The following is a 23,709-nucleotide window of genomic DNA, read 5'->3' on the forward strand; positions in this document are numbered from 1 at the left end:
CTCAAAGTTGCTGCGCAAGTTGATGATGTGGTTAAGGTGACATGTGGTGTGTTGGCCTTCATTAGAAGAGATGTCAGATGCAGTGTTCTTTTTAAAAATACAGAGTGAATGGAACACACTGCCAAGAGTGATTATGGTAGAGGCAGATACATTAGGGACATTTAAATGACTCTTAAATACACATCTAGATGAAAGAGAAGTGGTGGGCTATGTGGGAGGGAAGGGTAGATTGACCTTGGAGTAGGTTTAAAAAGTTGACACAACAATGTGGGCCAAAGGGTCTGCACGGAGCTGCACTATGTATGCATATACAGTGGCATGCAAAAGGTTGGGCATCCCTGGTCAAAATTTCTGTTACTCTGAATAGTTAAGTGAGTAGAAGATGAACTGATCTCCAGTTTTAATTTTCAAAGTGCTGGGCAGCTGCTTAGAGGAGCCCATGACTGCTGATTGTTGGGATAAGGTTTGAGGTCAGGGTATAAAGCTTTGAAATGTTCCCACCCCCTGGCTTTTCCTAACAATGACTGTGAACAAGCCATAGCCCTATCAAGCTAATTAAGGTCTGACACCTTTTTTTCCATAGATGCTGCCTGGCCTGCTGAGTTCATCCAACATTTTGTGTGTATTGCTCAGATTTCTGGCATCTGCAAATTTTCTCTTGTTTGGGATGAAGCTCAAGAATTAGGTAAATGGACTTCAGGAGTGCAAGTAAGAAACATTTCTCCATATAAACTGTGGTAAAAGACTTACACATTGCTGATTTGAAATCAAAAGACATATAAGCCTTTTGTTAACCAAAGGTATTAAGGGATATGAACCAACAATAGATATATGGAGTGTGGCCAGAGATGAGCAACTGCTTCATTCAATGACGAAGTCTGATTAGTGGTAGAAGCAGATACGATAACTGTGTTTAAGGGGCTTGTAGACAGGCATGTGAAAATGCAGGGATTGGAGGGAAAAAGATCATACGAAGAAAATAGAGATTTAGTTTAATTTGGCAGACATCATAGGTCAAAAGGCCTGTCCTTGTGCTGTACTGATCCATGTTTAGATTCAGATTTATCACATGCAAATGAAAACATACAGTGAAATGCACCCTTTGCACATCTAAGGACGTGCTGGGGGAAGCCTGCAAGTGTTGGCACACATTCCAGCACCAACATAGCGTACTCACAATACTTGACAGAACACAACAAGCAAAGTAACAATAGCAAAACAAGCCCATTTTCCCTCCCACTCACCCACACACGGACAGGCTTCCAGTCTCTAGCCTCTAACTGAGCAGTCCCAGTAATATGGACGGCTCTTAAATCTGAAGTGACCCTGCAACTCACTGTCCGTCTTTTTCACAGATCAATCCAGGATGGAGAAGAAAGAAGGACCAGAAGTGCACTGGAGTATTTAGGAACAAAAGGGTACTTGGCCGAACAAGTCCATCACTTTTCATTTTGAACTCATGAGAAACAACATAGGACACTGAGTGTTGGAGTGATTCGCGGCCAGTGTCTTACCTGTACACTCTGCGGTCACATCGCAGCACGATCAGTGGATCAATCATCAGGTCATTCTGTGTGTACTTTTGATGGCGAAGCAGCTTGGCCTTTGGCTGCAGGGCGTTCACAGTCATCACCCAGAGCCTACAAACATAAACGTGCCATTTAAGGTGCTCAGTGAAAGCCAACAAACCAATAATCAATAAAATCAAAGTTCCATTTGATCAATCAACTCTTGGCAACTAATGAAGAATGACTACTAAAGAAACTTCTGAAATGACTGGGTAACAGACCACGTCCAGGCAAGTGGGATTAGTTAGACTGGTATCAGATGTGATGGGCTGTATTGTTCGATGCTCTTATATCATTACATCAAAAAATGCCATTACAAAATAGTAAGGGTAAATGAACACATTGCATGGGGAGTATGGCTGAAGTTCTCGAGAAGGTTTTTAAACAAAAGAATGCTCCAAAGACCCCAGAATCAGAACTCTGCATGGAGGATGTCCTACCTCCTTGGCATAACAGTGTTGAGAAGCCTCCAGAGCTGATTAACTATTTGCAGAATTTGTCGGGGAACACCTGGCTCCAGCAACTTGTATAAATCCAACATCAAAGCTTCAGCAAATGGGATCAGCTCGCTGGCAGACAAAAGCGTCAAGTCCTCCAAGATCTGTATCAGTTGAGTGTAATTGCCAGAAGTCACCTGGAAAGCTGGAGATGACAGAATAACTGGAATTGTCAAATAAGATGATAAAAGAGAATGTCTCTATGTATGGTGGTACTATTGATAGTTTTTTTAAAAAACGGCCAGAAGATTCAATGCATTTATACAATTTCCAAATCTCGGTATTCCAAATAAGACCATAAAACTTAAGAGCAGAATTAGACCATTCGACTCAAAGTCTTTCTATCATGGCTGATTTATTATCTGTCTCAATCAATCCTGTTCTCTTGCTACTTGTGATATTTTCAGTGTCATCTAAACTCAAGACACCAATCCTCACTTTTCTTAAACTACGTGGCCAGAAGACCATTAAGATGTAGGAATTAGGTTATTTGGCTCATCAAGTCTATTCTGCAATTCAATCATTGCTGATTTATATTTCCCTTTCAACCATTCTCCTGCCTTCTCCCTGTAACCTTTGATGTCCTTACAGTCAGACTATAGATCAACCTCTGCTTTAAGTGTATCCTGTGACTTGGCCTCCACAGCTGTCTGCAGCGATCAACTCCACTCTCAATGAAATACCTCCTCATCTCTGGTCTAAAGGGATGTCCTTGTATTCTGAGGCAACATGAGTGATGAAGGATTTCAGCCCGAAACTTTGTTACTACCTCCTCCCATAGATGCTGTCTGGCCTGCTGAGTTCTGCCAGCATTTTGTGTTTTTATATCCTTGTATTCTGAGTCTGTACCCTCTAGGTCTAGACTCTCCCACTATTGGAAAAATCCTTTCCATGTCCACTTTTTCTAAACCTTTCAATATTTGATAGGTTTCAATGATTCATTCTTCTAAACTCCAACAAATACAGGCTTAGAGCCATCAAACACTCCTCATAAATTAATGATTTGATTTGAGATTATTCTTGTAAACTTCCTCTGGATCCTCCCCAATGCCAGTACCTCTTTCCTTAGAGATATCATCAAGATGTGCAGTTGTTCACACAACACAGTCAGCTTTGGCACTGTTACCTTCCTGCAGCTTCTTGGGTGAATGGTGCTTGGCCCGACTGGTCAGAAGCATTCTACTGAGCAGGACCTCTGTGCCTGTGACTTCCTCCTCACATATCCAGTCATCCACCATGCACAGGTGAGGGAAGTTGGTAGCCAGCAGGCGCAACAATGCAGAGTGTAGGCCTGAGGAGAGAACCATTGTCTGTTCAAGATGTGCCTCCTAACACAGAAATCTAAATGAGACTGTATCATATCGCATTGCAGCAAAAGGATGACAGTTACACAACTTTATGTGCCTCTTTTTGAAGACAACTGAATACAAGTTGGATGACTGAAAGCCAGTTGGGAACTGCAATAATAGTTTTGCAATAGAATTAGAATCTGAACCAATACACCACAGTTGTCTTGGACTTTATAAAAAAAAGTGTGTTCCCACAATACCATTGAGTCTTCCCCAACCCGAAGCTTTAAACAGACCATGAGATTCACAGTCTGCTGAGGGCCAGATCAGTGGCATTCAGGTTTGGCAACCAAGTTAAGTACAGAGCTTCAGGTACAATACTTCCGGTCTAGATGGTTTTAGTAAACAATGCTTCCTTGGGCAACATCTTTCAGATAGCAAACCTTTCCAAATATTTCACTCTTTCTACACCTTCTGCTTGCTCTTTGTCCTTTCTGTGTTCACAGAAACTGTTGGAGCCTGTGACACACAGTCTGAATCTCAACCAAAGATGTATCTGGAGAGCTGCCTCGTGGAGATCAGATATGGGAGGCCGACTAGGTCCAAGAACACAAGGTAACTCATGGAAAAGACCAAAGATGAAGTGCAGGGTCATGAATGCCTCCATCTCAAAGCAGCGAGGAAGACTGAAGCATCAAGATGAATGCAGAGGGGGTCAGTGATGGTTCAGCACGAGACAGTCTGCAGCCGGATCTGTGCGTTTGGAACCTGGTTGCGGACACTCTGTATGGAGGACTGAAGCTGTGTAGCTACTCCTCCTTGTACACAGCAAAAAGACGTTTCCCATATTCTGAGATTTATGTGATTATTGGACTGTCCTTTATATTAGTTTCCTTTAGGTTTTCTGTGTTTTCTTGTGGATGATCTGTTAATTTTTTGTGTGTAATGGGAGCTCGGGGCTCGATGCTACTGTTGCTGTGTAAGTGAGGGGGTTGGGGATTGTTATGTGTAGCGGGTTATTGTGGCTGTTTTTTGCTGCAGACAAGGGGAAATTTTGGGGTCTGTGAGTTTTGTTTCTTTTTTTCATGCCATTGGGGGTGGGGCAGTTGATGACTTTTCTTTCATTAACACTCATGGTCTGGAATAGACAAATATCAAAGTTGCATTATATATGAACCTTTGATCTCCAGAAAGCCATCTCATGTGCGAAGTGGCAATTCCAGACCAAACTTGAAGGGTGCTCGGCAGTTGTGGCAGGGCTTGAATACCATCCCCTGCTACAGAGTGGAACTAACCGACAAGGCTTCCTTTACAGACTAGCTCAATGCTTTTTATGCTTGCTCTGACTGTCAAAACATGGAGGTACTTCCATGAACTCCCACAGCCCTCCAATGACCCTGTAATTTCAGTCTCTGAGGCTGATGTGAGAGCATCCTTCATGAGGGTGAACCTACCAGAGCTAATGACCTATGCTGATTAACTGGCTGGAGTATTCACCGATATCTTTAACCTCTTTCTTCTGCAGTCTGAGACACCCACCTGCTTCAAGAACATGGTAACCTGCATCAATGACTCAATCCAGTAACACTTACATCAATTGTGATAAAGTACTTTGAGGGGTTGATGATGAAACACATCAACTCCTGCCTCAGAAATGACTTGGATCTGTTCCAGTTTGCCTACCGTCATAGTAGATCAACAATAAAAGCAAATGAAATGACATTTCCCTCAATCCTGGAACACCTTGACAAAAAAAGTTGCACACATCAGGATGCTGTTCATTGACTACAGTTCAGCATTCAATAATATCACCACTTCAAAACTAAACAATAAGCTTCTAGACATTGGTTTCAGTGCCTTCCCGTGCAATCAGCTCCTCCATTTCCTCACTTACAGACCCCAGTCAGTTCAGATTGGCAACAACACCGCCCCCATAATCTCCATCTACACAAGTACACCACAGGTGTATCTCTGCTTTATACCTATGAAAGTGAGGCCAAGCTCAGTTCCAATGGCATATTTAAATTTGCTGACGACACTACAGTTGTTGGCCAAATCAAAGGTAGCGATGAATCAGCATATAGGAGGGAGGCTGAAAATCTGGCTGAGCAGTGCCACAACAACAACCTCTCACATGTCAAGAGGACCATGGAGCTTATTGACTTCAGCAGGAAACCGGAGGTCCATGAGTGTGTTCTCATCAGGGGATCAGAATTGGAGAGGGTTAGCAAATTCTTCTGTATTTTCATTTCAGAAAACCTGTCCTGGGTCCAGCACACATGTGCCATTACAAAGAAAGCACAGCAGCACCTCTACTTTCTTAGAAGTCTGTGAGGATTCAGCACGTCTTCTAAAATGTTGACAAGCTTCTAAAGAAGTGTGCTGAAGAGTATATTGACTGGTTGTACCACTGCCTGGTATGGAAGCCCTAATGCCCTTGAGCAGATAAGCCTACAAAAAGTAGTGGATATGGCCCAGTCTATCACGAGTAAAGCCGTTCCCACCACTGAGCACATCTACACACTGCGCTGTTGCAGGGGAAGAGCATCCAAAGAACCCCTACCATCCATTCTTCTCACTGCTGCCACCAGGAAGGTGATACAGGAGCTCCAGAGCCCACATCATCAGGTTAGTGAACAGTTATTATGCCTCAACCATCAGGCTCTTCAACCAGACAGGATAACTTCACTCATCCACATCACCGAACTGTTTCCACAACCTATGAACTCAATTGTACTGATCCTTCATTTTATGTTTCTGATATTTAGTTTATTATTATTATTTATTTTTGTATTCAGTTTTTCATTTGCACATTGATTGTATGCCTGTCCTGTTGATTATGGTATTTCATCGATTCTATTATGTCTCTCTGTGAATGCCCACAAGAAAATAAATCTCAGGGCTGCATATAGTGACATATATGTACTTCCATAATAAACTTACTTTGAACTTTGAATTAAGAGGAAAATTGCAGGAAATACATCTGACAACCAACTGAAATTTAAATTCTAATCTCTGCACTTTCCAGCCTTTCATGAAGGTGTGCGTGCTTGGAGGATTTATTTCACCAACAGTAGCAGCATTCTGGTGCCTCATCTGACCATCCTTCTGTGAGCACTGATAGCGATCTGAATCCAGCCTTGTTCTCATCCAGTACCACAAATCGTTTTGTGATTGGGAAATCGATTCAGACCATCTTCCTTCCACCTTTCCCTAGCTCAGATATGTCGAGCAACCCAATCAAATGTGATAAGCAAATAAGAGACAAAACCTTCTGCGATGGCAATGGCCCATTACTATGCTTAGCACATTCTTCCCATGAAACCATGTGAAATAAGCTGCTAGTGGAAGTGGTGGATACAAGTTCAATTGCAATATTTAAGAGAAGAGAAGTCATTCAGTACATGGATGAGAAGGGAATGGAGGGTATGGTGAGGGCTGATGAGATCAGGCAGAATAACAGTTTGGCATGCACAAGGTGGGATGAGGGTCCTGTTTGTGATGTAGTGATTCTAAGGCTATAAACTTTACAACTTCAACAGCTAGAGACAAAGTCCAGGGACTTCCGGTAAGATGGCGATTGTTTAGTCGCTTCAAACTTTTGCTCCGTTATACTTCCTATCTTTGCACTATATGCCTCCCTTTTTAAACCTTAGTTTGTTATTTTATTAGTTTTCTTTTTTCTGCCTGTGAATACATCTATCTCATAATGGCTACAAAAGGTACTAAAATCGGGAAAAAAGAAACTTCCACGGCTCTGTCGGCTGAGATTCTCACTATTTTGGAACAACATTGACAAGATACTTTAACGGGTATCAAAACTGAATTTAGAATCAATCAGCTGGAATCAAAATTGGATTGGATTAATGCCAGAGTGGATGACAATGCTGAATATTTATCTCGCATCGACCTAACTTCTGAAGGTTTAGAACGCCGTGTTCAACATCTCGAAACTTTCTGCTCCAAGCTAGTGGAGAAGAACAGTAAACTTACTTCCAAAATGGTGGATCTTGAAAATCGGAGCAGACGCTGCAATCTGTGAATTCTCGGTTTGCCGGAGGCCACTGAAAAGGGCTCTTCCGTTGAATTTTTCTTTTCTTTTCTCTGTGAGATTTTCGGGAAAGAATTTCTTCCGACTCCACCTGAGCTAGAAAGGGCTCACAGGATTTATGTTCCTCGTGCAATTCTGGGTTCCCGTCCACGGCCAATTATTTTATGCTTTTATCGATACCAGGTGAAAAACCGTTTGATTATGGAGGCACGCCACAGAGGTACTTTTGCTTTTCAAAACACGAATATTCGTTTCGTGGAAGATTATGCTCCCCAGGTTCTGAAGATGCGTGCTGAGTTTAAAGGCGTAATGAAAGTGCTTTTTGATCATGGATTCAGACCTTCTCTTCGTAATCCAGCCGATCTTCGAATTACACTTACTACTGGAGAATATAAGTGGTTTAAATCAGTGAAGGAGGCTGAGTTGTTTGTTGGAAATCTTCCAGCCATCTTGACTTCTTCGGAACCGGTCTGACTTTCTAAAATGGCTGATAAGTACTTTTCGAAGTAAAGTTCTTTTTTCCGAACTCAGACTCTACTTGAATAATTCAGACATGAACTATTGAGATTCTAAGGGCTCTAGTTAATCACTCCCTGGACTTGGTGCGTTTTTCCTAAATAGATGATTTAAATTTAATGTTTCCCTGTGGACTTTTAGATTTTACCTGTGTAATTTATTTTACTTCTGTATAACTTTATCTATAGAGAACTACAATTGATCTTAATTTGTTTTGGAGGTTTGGAGTTTTTTTTATTGAAGGCCTCCCTGTTGGTTGATTTATAGTTTAAGATTTGCTTTTTTTTTGTAAACAGCTGATAAGTACTCTCTTTAAATTTATAACTTCCCCCTTCCCCCCCTTTTTAATTTTTTTTTCTTTCAATTTTTCATAGTTTCTCACGGGTTAGTTTTTTTTCTGATTTTTTTTTGTATTAAGTTTTATACCTTTTCTGATGAAGTTGTTCCTATTTGTAATATTGCTCTCTAGTGCATAAATTAGCTATTATTTGCTATATTATATATACGGAACCTTCGTCAACGATACAGAACTGGAAGTCATTTTTGGGTTAATATTTTTTGTAGAGCTAGCTGCTTTTTTGGGTAGCCATCTAGTTTTGGGTTGTGAGGGTGGGGTGATTTCTCCAGTTCCAACACTACTCACTGTCTTTTTTGTTTTCCCTTGTTATTCAGGACGTCTCTGTCCTGATTCTACTGATTTATGTTTACATTTTTGCTCCCAGACTGATTTTTTATATGTGTAAAGGGGGTTTCTTCTTTTTTCTTTGTTACTGTGTATGTAATCTAAAGGGCTTCTTTGTTTTGTTAACTAGCAGGAATGTTTCTTTGTTGTGAGAGAGTGCTGGGAGAATTGTATTCCTTCGTAAACCAAATGGGGATTAATGTTCTTTCTTCTGAGGAAGTAAGCTTTTGTTGACGGGCTTTTGGGGAGATTGGCGCGAGGGGGTCGAGAGAGAGGACGCAATGCTGTAAGCTGAGTGAGGATCGGACCCCAAGCGGGGGTCCAATGCTGGGAGGTACTCCGAGGAGGGGGGATGAATCTAGATGTGCTTGGTTGACCACTCGGAGGGTCCTGAGCTGCGAGTTGAGGAGTTCAGAGGGTCCTGAGCTGCGAGTCGAGGAGTTTGGAGGGGATCGAATGGTGGCCAGAAGAATTCAGAAATTGAGCTCCAACAGTTGTGCACGAAGTGGTTTGGACTTTGATAAGTTTGGCGCCTTTTCTTTAATTTTTCTCTTCATATATACTGTATCGTTATTAATCACTTAGTTAGAGTAACCTTTATAAATTGTACTCATTTAATCGCATATGGTATAGTGTCTGTTTTTGGGCGAGGCGGGGACATCACACAGCATCCACACCAGCTGATTACCCAGTTTGGCGGGTCCGAAGGCTGCTCCCCCTAGACGAAATGAGCTGAGCGAGCCTGAGGCGACCCAGGGGGTTACATATGCCTACTACCGTCTATGCACTAACAATTGATAATGGTTAATACACTTAAATTTGTGAGCTGGAATGTAAAGGGATTGAATCATCCTGTTAAGAGAAGGAAGGTCTTCTCTCATATTAAACAACTCAAAGCTGACATTGCTTTCCTTCAAGAAACTCATATTCGTAGTTTTGATAATTCTCGGCTTTTGTCAAAGTGGGTGGGTCAACATTTTCATTCATCCTTTGCCGTCAAAGCTGGGGGGGGGGGGGGTTCCACCCTTATTAATTCAAATATACCTTTTGAACTCCATAATAAGATATCTGATACAAATGTCCGTTTTATTATAGTTTCTGGTAAATTATATAATACTAAAGTTGTACTAGCAAACCTATATGCTCCCAATGTTGATAATGTTAATTTTTTTGAACGTTTTTTCCCCTCACTACCAGATTTAAATTAATATTCTCTTATACTGGGTGGCGACTTTAATTGTTGGTTAGATCCTAATTTGAATCAATTGTCCTCTGTTACTAGATCACCTACTAAATCTGCTTTAGCTATTCACTCTTTTCTTTCTAACTATGGTATCTCAGATATATGGCGTTTCCTTCATCCTACTGAGAGAGATTATTCTTTTTTTTCACATGTTCACCATACCTTTACTCGAATTGACTATTTTTACTTGATAATCTACTTATTTCATTTGTCCATTCTTGTGATTATCAGAGTATACTGATTTCTGATCATGCCCCAATTACTTTGTCTTTAAACTTTCCTGGTCTCCCTCAGAGGAATAAACACTGGCGATTTAACTTGACTTTATTATCGGAAGATGATTTTCTAAAATTTAAGGATCAGATAACTTTTTATTTTAACACTAATACATCATCTGAAATGTCATCCCAGATTGTCTGGGATGCCATGAAAGCATATTTGAGGGGTCAAATAATCTCTTATACAGCAAATCTTAATAGGAAGTCCCATATAGATCGATTAGACCTAATCAATCAGATTAAAGAATTAGATCAATTGTATGCTCAAACTAATAATCCTGAATTATACAAGAAGCATGTAGAGCTTCAAACTAAATTTGATCTTCTGTCTACTCAACCTGTTGAACACCAACTTCTTGAAAGTAAGAGTCGCTTTTATATTCATGGTGATGAATCTGGTAAATTGCTAGTTAATCAGCTGAGGCATTCAAAGCTAAACAACATATTACAAAGATCCGGAAGGAGAATGGGGATTTTACGTCAGATCACTAAGAAATCAATGACGTATTTAAAAATTTTTACTCTTGGCTTTATTCCTCTGAATCTCTGAATGAATATTTCTGTTGATCTTTTCTTAAATAATCTGAATATTCCTTCGCTTTCATCTTATTTTAAAGCAAAACTTGAGCCTATATCATCAGAAGAAATATCTTCTGCAATTTCTGCATTGTCTTCAGGGAAATCTCCTGGACCTGATGGGTTCCCTGTCGAATTTTTTAAGTCATTCTCTTCACTCCTTTCTCCTCAGTTACTCTCAGTACTATCTGACTCGTTTAATTATGGTAAATAGCCACCCTCTTTTAATGAGGCATCTATTATTCTTTTATTAAAAAAGGGTAAAGACCCAACAGAGTGCTCCTCGTATAGGCCGTTTTCTTTGCTTAATGTTGATATTAAAATCTTGGCCAAAGTTTTGGCTCATAGATTAGAAACTGTTATTCCCTCTATTATTTCTGATGATCAAACTGGTTTTATTAAAAACCGTCTTCCTTTTTTTAACATTCGGCGTTTATTTAACATTTTATATTCACCTTCAACTGGGATTCCTGAATGCGTTATCTCTCTTGATGCGGAGAAAGCATTTGATCGTATAGAGTGGAAGTACCTCTTTGAAGTTTTAGAAAAATTTGACTTTGGTCAAAGTTTTATCTCTTGGATCAAATTGCTGTATCTGTGTCCTACCGCCTGTTTTGACTAATTTTCAGAAATCCCAGCTATTTAACCTCAAACGTGGCACCCATCAAGGATGCCCTTTAAGTCCCTTTCTCTTTGATTTGGCTATAGAGCCTCTGGCGATAGCATTCCGAAGCTGTCCTGAACTGACCGGGATCTGGAGGGGGGGTGTTGAACATAAAGTTTTTCTTGATGCTGATGATCTATTACTTTTTCTTTCAAATCCGTCCACATCCTTACCTCCAATGTTTTCACTTCTTGATCAATTTAGCCAGTTTTCTGGCTATAAACTTAATTTACATAAGAGTGAACTTTTCCCAAATAATAAAGAAGCACAAGTATTAGCATTTCATGACCTTCCCTTTAAAGTAGTTCATAATCAATTTACTTACCTTGGGATTACAGTTAAAAGGAAGTTTAAAGATCTTTTTTGTGAAAATATTGCCAATCTTTTATATACTACAAAACAGAGTCTGTCACAATGGTCACCTCTATCTATGTCCTTGGTAGGTCGTATTAATGTTAAAATGTATGTTCTCCCAAAATTTTTATATTTATTTCAATCTATCCCAATTTTTATTCCTAAAACCTTTTTTGATTCCTTAGACTATTATTTTGTCATATCTGTGGAAGAATAAGCGTTCTAGAATTAATAAAGTTTATCTTCAAAAATCTAAAAAAGAGGGTGGTATGGCTTTACCTAATTTAGCTAACATACGTTGCACTACCTTTTGGTCTTTTTTTCATAGGTTGGGTGGCAATGGAGTTGAGTTCCACTAAAGATTTATCTATTTCTGCACTTCTTGGCACTGCACTCCCTAGTAGTTTGTCTAGACTAATTGTTAATCCTCTTGTCAGACACACTTTGCGAATATGGGCCCAGTTTAGGAAATTTTATGGTTTTTATGGTTTTTCCCTTTCTAGTCCTATCTTACATAATCACCTTTTTTTTACCTACTATGTATGACTCAACATTCTATGATTGGTATAGGAAGGGCATTAGACATTTTGAAGATCTTTTTTTTTATCAATAATCGCTTCACATCCTTTCAATAGCTCTCTGCTAAGTTCAATCTGTCTAATGCCCATTTTTTTAGATATCTCCAAATTAGACACTTTATCAATCCTTTAATTCCTAACTTCCCTGAAATGCCCGAGAAAAATGTTATGGATTTATTTCTTTCTATTACTCCACTGGGTAAAGGTTTAATATCATTTATTCGTGATAAATTAGCACTCTTACAGCATGCCCCTGTGGATAAAATTTGAATAGCTTGGGAGCATGATTTAAATATCTCTTTATCTGATGAGATTTGGGACTCGATTCTCAAATTGGTTAATTCAACCTCTCTTTGTGCTCGCCATTGCCTTTTACAGTTTAAGATTGTTCATAGAGCCCATATGTCCAAATCTAAATTATCTCGATTTTACCCTAATATTAGTCCTCTTTGTGATAAATGCAAAAGGAGCGAGGCTTCTCTTATTCATATGTACTGGTCCTGTCCTAGTTTAGAGAAATTTTGGAAAGATGTTTTTATAACTTTATCCTGTATTCTGAATCACCACTTAGAACCTAACCCTTTAATTGCTCTATTTGGTTTTCTGGGTGAGACAGATATACGTTTGAGTTCGACTAAGTGTTGAATATTATCTTTTGCTTCTCTCCTGGCTAGACGTCTAATCCTCCTTAGCCATGCATGCTCAATGGCTTAATGATATTATGTCCTGTTTATATCTTAAAAAATTCATTATTCAATCCTTAATTCGAATATAAAGTTTCATAAGGTCTGGGGACCTTCTATTGAGTACATTCATAACTTTCCTCTTAATTAAGGTTTTTTTTCAGTCCCTTACTTTCAGCTCTTTTTTTTTGGTTAGTAGGCATTATTATCTTCTGTTTTCAAGTGTATTTACAGTTTTGGGGGTTTGAATGTCCTGATTTATATTCTCTATATTTTGTTGTGGTTGGTCTGGAGTTTTTTGTTGTTGTGGGGCATGGGGAGGATACTAACTTCACATGACTTCAATTTGGGTGCTTTCTCAATTATCATTTTTGTATTATATTATTATTGTATGTTTTTTTGCACTGTATTAATTTTTTATTTTGGTTTGGTTTTTTTTTATTTGTAGTGTTGTAGAAAATGCATTAAAAATCAATTTTAAAAAAAGTCCAATGGAATCTCATTTCAACAGGATTGAAAAGAGTTAATAAGACCTATAACAAGGATTCAAAGATATCCATAGCACATAGGAGCTGAATTAGGTTATGCAGCTCATCAAGTCCGCTCTTCCATTCTATTGTGGCTGATTTATTATTAATTTCAACCCCATTCTCCTGCCTTACCCATGTTATCTTTGATACCCTTGCAATCAAGAACCTATCAACCTCCGCTTTACATATACTGAATTGACTTGGCCTCCACAAAGGTCTGTGGCAATGAATTGTACAGATTCACAATCCTCTGGCTAAAGAAATTCTTCATCTTTGTTCTAAAGGAAAATCCTATTCTGGTGCTGTGCCCTCTGGTCCAAGACTCCCCCACTATAGGAGCCATCCTCTCCACATCTACTATCTAGAATAATGGTAGAGGAGGCATTTTATCATCACAAAATGTGTGTTCAGTGTAGCCATACGGTACAACTGGAGTATCTGCTTTTACCTCCAAGCTCCTGCTGAAGCCCTTGTGCTTGCCGAATCAAGTACTTAATAGGAATCTGGTCCATTAGTGCTGCAGAGTATGACTTGGGCTTCTTCTGCATTGCAGCTGTAAAACACATACAAGAGTGAAAGAAATATTTAGTATGCTCACCAACGATAGCCCAATCTGACAACAATCCAATAGGATTTTAAGGAAAAATGCAAGGGTCAAATCAGAAAACTGAAACATCATTCATAGCTCAGTTTGATAAAAAACAAATTAATAGGGACTGTCAGACCAACAAATAATATCTTCATTTATGCAACAACAATGTAGGTTCCAAATCACTTAGCAGTACTTTTGCTGGGTTAAAAAAAACTGACGTTATGTGGGAAACAGAGTAGTCAATTAGCGTCTAAAAGGTTGCCATAAAGTACTAAAATATACAAAACTACTTATCTGGTCATGTATGTTAGCTGAAGAATAATGTTTCCTAGGACAGTACAGAAAACTCCTTTGCACTTTTAAAGTTGCTTCAGAGGCTGTTAAACTGAAGTCACTTATGAAGCTAAGATTTAAGTGGACAATCCAGACAATACAGAATTCCTTAAGTAATACAGTGGATGTCATAGTGGGATTATCTGTTTAAAAATCCCCAGAGGTTGTCTTAAAATTGGTTAAGAAAATGTTCTGTGTGTTAGCCTTCATTAGTTGGGAGACTGAGTTCAAGAGCTGTGAGGTAATGTTGCAGTTCTATAAAACCCTAGTTAGATCTCATTATAGGAAGAACATGGAAGGTTTAGAGAATGCTGCCTGGATTAGAGAGCACGTCTTATGAGGAAAGGTTGAGTGAGCTAGGGTTTTTGTCTTTGGAGCAAAGGAGGGTGAAAAGAGACTTGGTATAAGTATAAGATGGTAAGAGTGGACAGCCAACACCTTATTCCAAGGGTGGCAATAGTCACAGGTGGTTTCTTTTTTTTTAAAAAATGACACAGAGAGGTAAATTAATTGAATACACTGCCAGGGATAGAGGTAGATACATTAGGACATTTAAGAGAATCCAAGATAGTCTCATGAGATGAAGAAAATGGAGGGCTATATAGGAGGGAAGGGTTTAATTGATCTTGGAGTAGGTTATCGGGTTGGCACAGCACAGGTTGAAAGGCCTGTACTGTGATCTGCTGTTTTATGCAAAATCCCAAACAGCAAATAGCAATATTGAGCCACAGCCGACACGGGTAACACGGGTTATCCTCTCCAATGTGGAAAATCACTTTTGTTCTATCTTGCACTACAATTTGTTGAAGAGCCAAGAATGAAATATCAAGGCAAGCTCAAACTGTTCTTGATATTCAAACTGTTCTTTTGGAAGAGGACAGCGAGGCTTGAGAGGAAGTGCGGCGGCGGCCATTTTCAAATTGTCCAATTGCTTCTCAGATCAGAGTTCTGAGAGGCGGGACTGCGCAGGCGCGTGAAGGAGGCCCGGGAAGGAGGGAAGATATATAAAGGAGATACTGAGTGAGGTAGTTCTCTTTTGGAAGAGGACAGCGAGGCTTGAGAGGAAGTGCGGCGGCGGCCATTTTCAAATTGTCCAATTGCTTCTCAGATCGGAGTTCTGAGAGGCGGGACTGCGCAGGTGCGTGAAGGAGGCCCGGGAAGGAGGGAAGATATATAAAGAACGCCGCCTTAAGAAGCGGGCAGCTTCGTTTGCGGGCAGCGGAGTGAGCCGGGCACAGAGTGTAGGGCTTGGGCTCAGAGGGCTTAGGCGGAAGAGGGCACAGTAGGCTTATCTTTTAGTTCTTGTATTTTCAGTTATTTGGGAGGTATGAGTGTGAGGGCAGCTTGTTGTTCTCGGTGTCAGATGTGGGAGATCCTGGAGTCTCCGAGCCTCCTGGACGTCCACATCTGCGCCAGGTGCGCCGAACTGCAGTTCCTGAGGGACCGAGTTAGGGAACTGGAGCTACAACTCGATGACCTTCGCCTGGTCAGGGAGAGTGAGGAGGTGATAGAGAGGAGTTACAGGCAGGTGGTCACTCCGGGACCACGGGAGGCAGATAGGTGGGTTACAGTCAGGAAGGGGAAGAGGCAGGTACTAGAGAGTACCCCAGTGGCTGTACCCCTTGACAATAAGTACTCATGTTTGAGTACTGTTGGGGGGGACAGCCTACCTGGTGGGAGTGACAGTGGCCGAGCCTCCGGCACAGAGGACGGCCCTGTAGTTCAGAAGGGTAGGGTTAGAAGAAAGAGGTCCATAGTAATAGGGGACTCAATAGTCAGGGGCTCAGACAGGTGTGGAGGTGACCAGGAGTCCCGGATGGTAATTTGCCTCCCTGGTGCCAGGGTTCAAGTCGTTTCTGATCGCGTCCAAGATATCCTGAAGTGGGAGGGTGAAGAGCCAGAGGTCGTGGTACATGTAGGTACCAATGACATAGGAAGGAAAGGGGAAGAGGTCCTGAAACGAGAGTATAGGGAGTTAGGAAGGCAGTTAAGAAGAAGGACCGCAAAGGTAGTAATCTCGGGATTACTGCCTGTGCCACGTGACAGTGAGAGTAGGAATGGAATTAGGTGGAGGATGAATGCGTGGCTGTGGGATTGGAGCAGGGGGCAGGGATTCAAGTTTCTGGATCATTGGGACCTCTTCTAGGGCAGGTGTGACCTGTTCAAGAAGGACGGGTTACACTTGAATCCTGGGGGGTCCAATATCCTAGCGAGGAGGTTTGCTAGGGCTACAGGGAGGACTTTAAACTAGTAAGATGGGGAGGGGGGGGGGGGCGGGAATCAATTTGAGGAAACTATGGGAGAGGAGGTTAGTTCACCAATAGAGCAAGTAAATAGACAGTGTGTGAGGGAGGAAAGGCAGGTGATGGAGAAGGGATGCGCTCAGCCCGAAGATGTAGGGGAGAAGAAAGAAAAGGATAATAAATTTGAATGCATTGTTAGGGATGGAAAGAGAGGAGGAGATGGAGAGTATCTTAAATGTATCTATTTTAATGCTAGGAGCATTGTAAGAAAGGTGGATGAGCTTAAAGCGTGGATTGATACCTGGAATTATGATGTTGTAGCTATTAGTGAAACATGGTTGCAGGAAGGGTGTGATTGGCAACTAAATATTCCTGGATTTAGTTGCTTCAGGTGTGATAGAGTAGGAGGGGCCAGAGGAGGAGGTGTTGCATTGCTTGTCCGAGAAAATCTTATGGTGGTGCTTTGGAAGGATAGATTAGAGAGCTCCTCTAGGGAGGCCATTTGGGTGGAATTGAAGAATGGGAAAGGTGCAGTAACACTGATAGGAGTGTATTATAGGCCACCTAATGGCCTATAATGAGTTGGAAGAGCAAATGTGTAAGGAGATAGCAGATATTTGTAGTAAACACAAGGTGGTGATTGTGGGAGATTTTAATTTTCCACACGTAGACTGGGAAGCTCATTCTGTAAAAGGGCTGGATGGTTTAGAGTTTGTGAAATGTGTGCAGGATAGTTTTTTGCAACAATACATAGAAGTACCGACTAGAGATGGGGCAGTGTTGGATCTCCTGTTAGGGAATGCGATAGGTCAGCTGACAGATGTATGTGTTGGGGAGCACTTCGGGTCCAGTGGTCACAATAGCATTAGCTTCAATATAATTATGGAGAAGGACAGGACTGGACCTAGAGTTGAGATTTTTGATTGGAGAAAGGCTAACTTTGAGGGGATGCGAAGGGATTTAGAGAGAGTGGATTGGGTCAAGTTGTTTTGTGGGAAGGATGTAATAGAGAAGTGGAGGTCATTTAAGGGTGAAATGAGGGTACAGAATCTTTATGTTCCTGTTAGGGTGAAAGGAAAGGTTAAAGGTTTGAGAGCACCATGGTTTTCAAGGGATATTAGAAATTTGGTTCAGAAAAAGAGGGATGTCTACAATAGATATAGGCAGCATGGAGTAAAGGAATTGCTCGAGGAATATAAAGAATGTAAAAGGAATCTTAAGAAAGAGATTAGAAAAGCTAAAAGAAGATACGAGGTTGGTTTGGCAAATAAGGTGAAAGTAAATCCGAAAGGTTTCTACAGTTATATTAAAAGCAAGAGGACAGTGAGGGATAACATTGGCCCCTTAGAGAATCAGAGTGGTCAGCTATGTGTGGAACCGAAGGAGATGGGAGAGATTTTGAATGATTTCTTCTCTTCGGTATTCACTAAGGAGAAGGATATTGAATTGTCTAAGGTGTGGGAAACAAGTAAGGAAGTTATGGAACCTATGACAATTAAAGAGGTGGAGGTACTGGCGCTTTTAAGAAATTTAAAAGTGGATAAATCTCCGGGTCCTGACAGGATATTCCCCAGGACCTTGAGGGAAGTTTGTGTAGAAATAGCAGGAGCTCTGACGGAGATCTTTAATATGTCATTAGAAATGGGAATTGTGCCGGAGGATTGGCGTATTGCTCATGTGGTTCCATTGTTTAAAAAGGGATCTAGAAGGAAGCCTAGCAATTATAGACCTGTCAGTTTGACATCAGTGGTGGGTAAATTAATGGAAAGTATTCTTAGAGATAGTATTTATAATTATCTGGATAGACGGGATCTGATTAGAAGTAGCCAGCATGGATTTGTGCGTGGAAGGTCATGTTTGACAAACCTTATTGAACTTTTTGAAGAAGTTACGAGGAATGTTGACGAGGGTAAGGCAGTGGATGTAGTCTATATGGACTTCAGCAAAGCCTTTGACAAAGTTCCACATGGAAGGTTAGTTAAGAAGGTTCAGTCGTTAGGTATTAATGCTGGAGTAATAAAATGGATTCAACAGTGGCTAGATGGGAGATGCCAGAGAGTAGTGGTGGATAATTGTTTATCGGGATGGAGGCCGGTGACTAGCAGGGTGCCTCAGGGATCTGTTTTGGGCCCAATGTTGTTTGTAATATACATAAATGATCTGGATGATGGGGTGGTAAATTGGATTAGTAAGTATGCCGATGATACTAAGGTAGGAGGTGTTGTGGATAATGAGGTGGATTTTCAAACTTGCAGGGAGATTTATGCCGGTTAGAAGAATGGGCTGAACATTGGCAGATGGAGTTTAATGCTGAGAAGTGTGAGGTTCTACATTTTGGCAGGAATAATCCAAATAGAACATACAGAGTAAATGGTAGGGCATTGAGGAATGCAGAGGAACAGAGAGATCTAGGAATAACTGTGCATAGTTCCCCGAAAGTGGAGTCTCATGTAGATAGGGTGGTGAAGAGGGCTTTTGGAACGCTGGCCTTTATAAATCAAAGCATTGAGTACAGAAGTTGGGATGTAATGCTAAAGTTGTACAAGGCATTGGTAAGGCCAAATTTGGAATATTGTGTGCAGTTCTGGTCACCGAATTATAGGAAAGATATCAATAAATTAGAGAGAGTGCAGAGACGATTTACTAGGATGTTACCTGGGTTTCAGCAATTAAGTTACAGAGAAAGGTTGAACAAGTTAGGTCTCTATTCATTGGAGCGTAGAAGGTTGAGGGGGGATTTGATCGAGGTATTTAAAATTTTGAGAGGGATAGATAGAGTTGACGTGAACAGGCTGTTTCCATTGAGAGTAGGGGAGATTCAAACTAGAGGACATGATTTGAGAGTTAGGGGGCAGAAGTTTAAGGGAAACACGAGGGGGTATTTCTTTACTCAAAGAGTGATAGCTGTGTGGAATGAGCTTCCTGTAGAAGTAGTAGAGGCCAGTTCAGTTGTGTCATTTAAGGTAAAATTGGATATGTATATGGACAGGAAAGGAGTGGAGAGTTATGGGCTGAGTGCGGGTAGGTGGGACTAGGTGAGATTAAGGGTTCGGCACGGACTAGGAGGGCCAAGATGGCCTGTTTCCGTGCTGTGATTGTTATATGGTTATATATGGTTATATGCTGCCTTTATTTTGGATCTATGTAGAGAAGGATATGGCAAGGGAATTTTGCGTCTCACAGAAAACCTGACTTTATCACGGACTACTGAATGATAGCGCATCTAAGGGTGGAAGGAGAGGGCTGAAAAAAGCATGTTTCTCAGTGAGGCAGAGGAAGACTTACCTAATGGTTTGATGTTGGACAACAGAGTCTCTTCATATGAAAGAGTGTAATAGAGGACCAGCAATTGGGCAGTGATGCTGTGTCTCTGCCGACACCTGTTGTTCTCTCCCTGGAAAAGGGAAAAGGAAAATTAAATCAGCTTTCTTTATTTTACATGGTAGACTGCTCAGTTAATATTTAATACCCTCAAAATATTTTCACAACAGTTACAACTTTAAAACAAGTCTGCATGCAACAAAGGATAAATAACGGATATATTGTATAGATTTGTTATGTCTGTGGGTAAAGTGGGGGATTATATGGTGGAAAGCAAACCCTTGACTGGCCGTAATTTACAACATGTTCCTTAACACATGCAACTCTGCATGAACAGCAGCTACACATTAGAAGATTTAACTCGATTAACAAGTTTAAACACCTCCGAAAGAGATAATGCTGTATCAACAAATTCAATAACAAAACCACAAAGGGATGGAGGAGTAGCACATTACCAGATACACTGATGTTTCCATTAACACAAGAAATTCTTCAGATGCTGGAAATCCAGAGCAACAATCAGCAAATGCTGGAGGAACTCAGCAAGTCAAGTAGCCTCTATGGAGGAGAATAAACAGTCAACATTTTGGGCAGAGGCAGAGTCCTGATGAAGGGTCTTGCCCTGAAACATCGACTGTTTATTCCTCTTCATAGATGTTGCCTGACCTGCTAAGTTCCTCCTGTATTCAGAATCAGGTTTATTACCACTGGCATGTGATGTGAAATTTGTTAACTTAAGCAGCAGCAGTTCAAAGTAATATACAATCTAGAAAAGAAAAAAAAAGGTAAATAAAAAAATAATAAATAAATAAGTAAATCAATTATGTATATTGAATAGATTTTTAAAAAGTGCAAAAAATAAATACTGTATATTAAAAAAAAGTGAGGCAGCATCCAAAGATTCAATGTCCATTTAGGAATCGGATGGCAGAGGGGAAGAAGCTGTTCCTGAATCACTACGTGTGCCTTTAGGCTTCTGTACCTCCGGCCTAGAGGTAACATTGAGAAAAGGGCATGCCCTGGGTACTGGAGGTCCTTAATAATGGACACTGCCTTCATCTTGCCCTTCCGAAGTCCACAATAAGCTTTTTCATCTTACTGACGTTGAGTGCCAGGTTGTTGCTGTGGCACCACTCCGCTAGTTGGCATATCTCACTCCTGTACGCCCTCTCGTCACCACCTGAGATATTACCAACAATGATCGTTTCATCAGCAAATTTATAGATGGTATTTGAGCTATGCCTAGCCACAGTCTATAGACAATAAGTGCAGGAGTAGGCCATTCAGCCCTTTGAGCCAGCACCACCATTCAATGTGATCATGGCTGATCATCCACAATCAGTACCCCGTTCCTGCCTTCTCCCCATATCCCTTGACTCCGCTATCTTTAAGAGCTCTATCTAACTCTTTCTTGAAAGCATCCAGAGAATTGGCCTCCACTGCCTTCTAAGGCAGAGCATTCCATAGATCCATAACTCTCTGGGTGAAAGTTTTTCCTGAACTCCGTTCTAAATGGCCTACCCCTTATTCTTAAACTGTGGCCTCTGGTTCTGGCCTCCCCCAATATCAGGAATATGTTTCCTGCCTCTAGCGTGTCCAATCCCTTAATAATCTTATATGTTTCAATCAGATTTCCTCTCATCCTTCTAAATTCCAGTGTATACAAGCCCAGTCACTCCAACCTTTCAACATATGACAGTCTCGCCATCCCGGAATTAACCTCATGAACCTACGCTGCTCTCCCTCAATAGTAAGAATGTCCTTCCTCAAATTTGGAGACCAAAACTGAACACAATACTCCAGGTGTGGTCTCACCAGGGCCCTGTACAACTGCAGAAGCACCTCTTTGCTCCTATACTCAACTCCCCTTGTTATAAAGGCCAACATGCCATTAGCTTTCTTCACTGCCTGCTGTACCTGCATGCTTACTTTCAGTGACTGATGTACAAGAACACCTAGATCTCATTGTACTTCCCTTTTTCCTAACTTGACACCATTCAGATAGTAATCTGCCTTCCTGTTCCTGCCACCAAAGTGGATAACTTCACATTTATCCACATTAAACTGCATCTGCCCACTCACCCAACCTGTCCAAGTCACCCTGCATTCTCCTAACATCCTCCTCATATTTCACACTGCTACCCAGCTTTGTGTCATCTGCAAATTTGCTAATGTTACTTTTAATCCCTTCATCTAAATCATTAAAGAATATTTTAAATAGCTGCGGTCCCAGCACCGAGCCTTGCGGTACCCCACTAGTCACTGCCTGCCATTCTGAAAAGGACCCGTTAATCCCTACTCTTTGTTTCCTGTCTGCCAACCAATTTTCTATCCGTACCCTACCCCCAATACCATGTGCTCTAATTTTGCCCACTAATCTCCCATGTGGCACCTTATCAAAGGCTTTCTGAAAGTCCAGGTACAGTACATCCACTGGCTCTCCCTTGTCCATTTTCATAATTACATCCTCAGAAGATTAGTCAAGCATAATTTCCCCTTCGAAATCCATGCTGACTCGGACCGATCCTGTTACTGCTATCCAAATGTGCCGCAATTTCATCTTTTATAATTGACTCCAGCATCTTCCCCACCACTGATGTCAGGCTAGCTGGTTTATAATTCCCTGTTTTCTTTCTCCTTCCTTTCTTTCTTAAAAAGTGGGATAACATTAGCCATCCTCCAATCCTCAGGAACTGATCCTGAATCTATAGAACATTGGAAAATGATTACCAATGTGTCCATGATTTCTAGAGCCACCTCTTTAAGTACCCTGGGATGCAAACCATCTGGCCCTGGGGATTTATCAGTCTTCAGTCCCATCAGTATACCCAACACCAGTTTCTGCCTAACGTGAATTTCCTTCAGTTCCTCTGTTACCCTAGGTCCACTAGATGCTGGAAATTCAAGCAACACACACAAAATGCTGTTGGAATGCAGCATGCCAGGCAGCATCTATAGGAAGAAGTACAGTTGACGTTTCGGGCCGAGACCCTTTGTGTGTGTTACTAAAAGAAAGGACTAATTATGATGATAGACTTAAGAAATTGAAGTTTTCTTATATGGAACATATCAAAAGTTAACAAAATTATGAAGGGAAAAGAAAATTATAGAGAAATTAGTCACTGGCAGGTCAGAAGCTTGGACACGGAATGAAAATAATTGGTACAAGAACTGAAAGTGACAGTGAATGATTCAACTGTCACATTCAGAAGGGAAATGCATAAATGTTGGTAAGGGAAGAGCCTATCAGGCTGGGGGTGGGAGACAGTGGGGGAATTAGTCTTGGATTGTTCACCCATGTCAGACCTAATCCAATATATGATTCCAGCAAAAGGGTTGGTCGCTCCATCACTACCAGGAGAGGAAACACTAACTTTTCCTCTAATCCTACTCCTACTAAATTCAGTGCAGACTGGAATCGAAGAGCTGCATTTCCTGTGTTTGCTGCAATCTACCCTGTGACAGTACACAAAACAATCAACGACGGAGACTCAATGTTGCACAATTTCCTTTCTTCAATTTACCATTGCTAGTGAGAAGGTTGATTCATGTACAAGATACTTGTGTAACTTGAATCTGTGGATGCATACAGGTCAAGGATAAATAGCAGCCCAGTGATACTACTGTGACAAAGGGAGAATATTACAGTAGGTGATCAATTTTTAAAACCAACACACAAAATGCTGGAGGAACTCAGACAACATCTATGGA

The 23,709-nt window shown here is 40.9% G+C and overlaps 1 protein-coding gene across 1 annotated transcript in view; it reads right to left on the reverse strand.

Annotated features, from left to right (window-relative positions):
• The window catches only part of ints2 (integrator complex subunit 2), an 85,953-nt gene that overhangs the window by 17,040 nt on the left and 45,204 nt on the right, over positions 1-23,709 (reverse strand). The window contains exons 15-19 of the mRNA XM_059973650.1: positions 19,963-20,071; positions 13,958-14,062; positions 3,192-3,356; positions 2,009-2,210; positions 1,515-1,640 (exon numbers count right to left, since the gene is read on the reverse strand). Of these exons, the coding sequence (XP_059829633.1) occupies positions 1,515-1,640; positions 2,009-2,210; positions 3,192-3,356; positions 13,958-14,062; positions 19,963-20,071 (707 nt within the window). The remainder of the gene's footprint in view (positions 1-1,514; positions 1,641-2,008; positions 2,211-3,191; positions 3,357-13,957; positions 14,063-19,962; positions 20,072-23,709) is intronic.

The sequence above is a fragment of the Hypanus sabinus genome, chromosome 6 (assembly GCF_030144855.1).
Source record: "Hypanus sabinus isolate sHypSab1 chromosome 6, sHypSab1.hap1, whole genome shotgun sequence".
Taxonomy (NCBI): domain Eukaryota; kingdom Metazoa; phylum Chordata; class Chondrichthyes; order Myliobatiformes; family Dasyatidae; genus Hypanus; species Hypanus sabinus.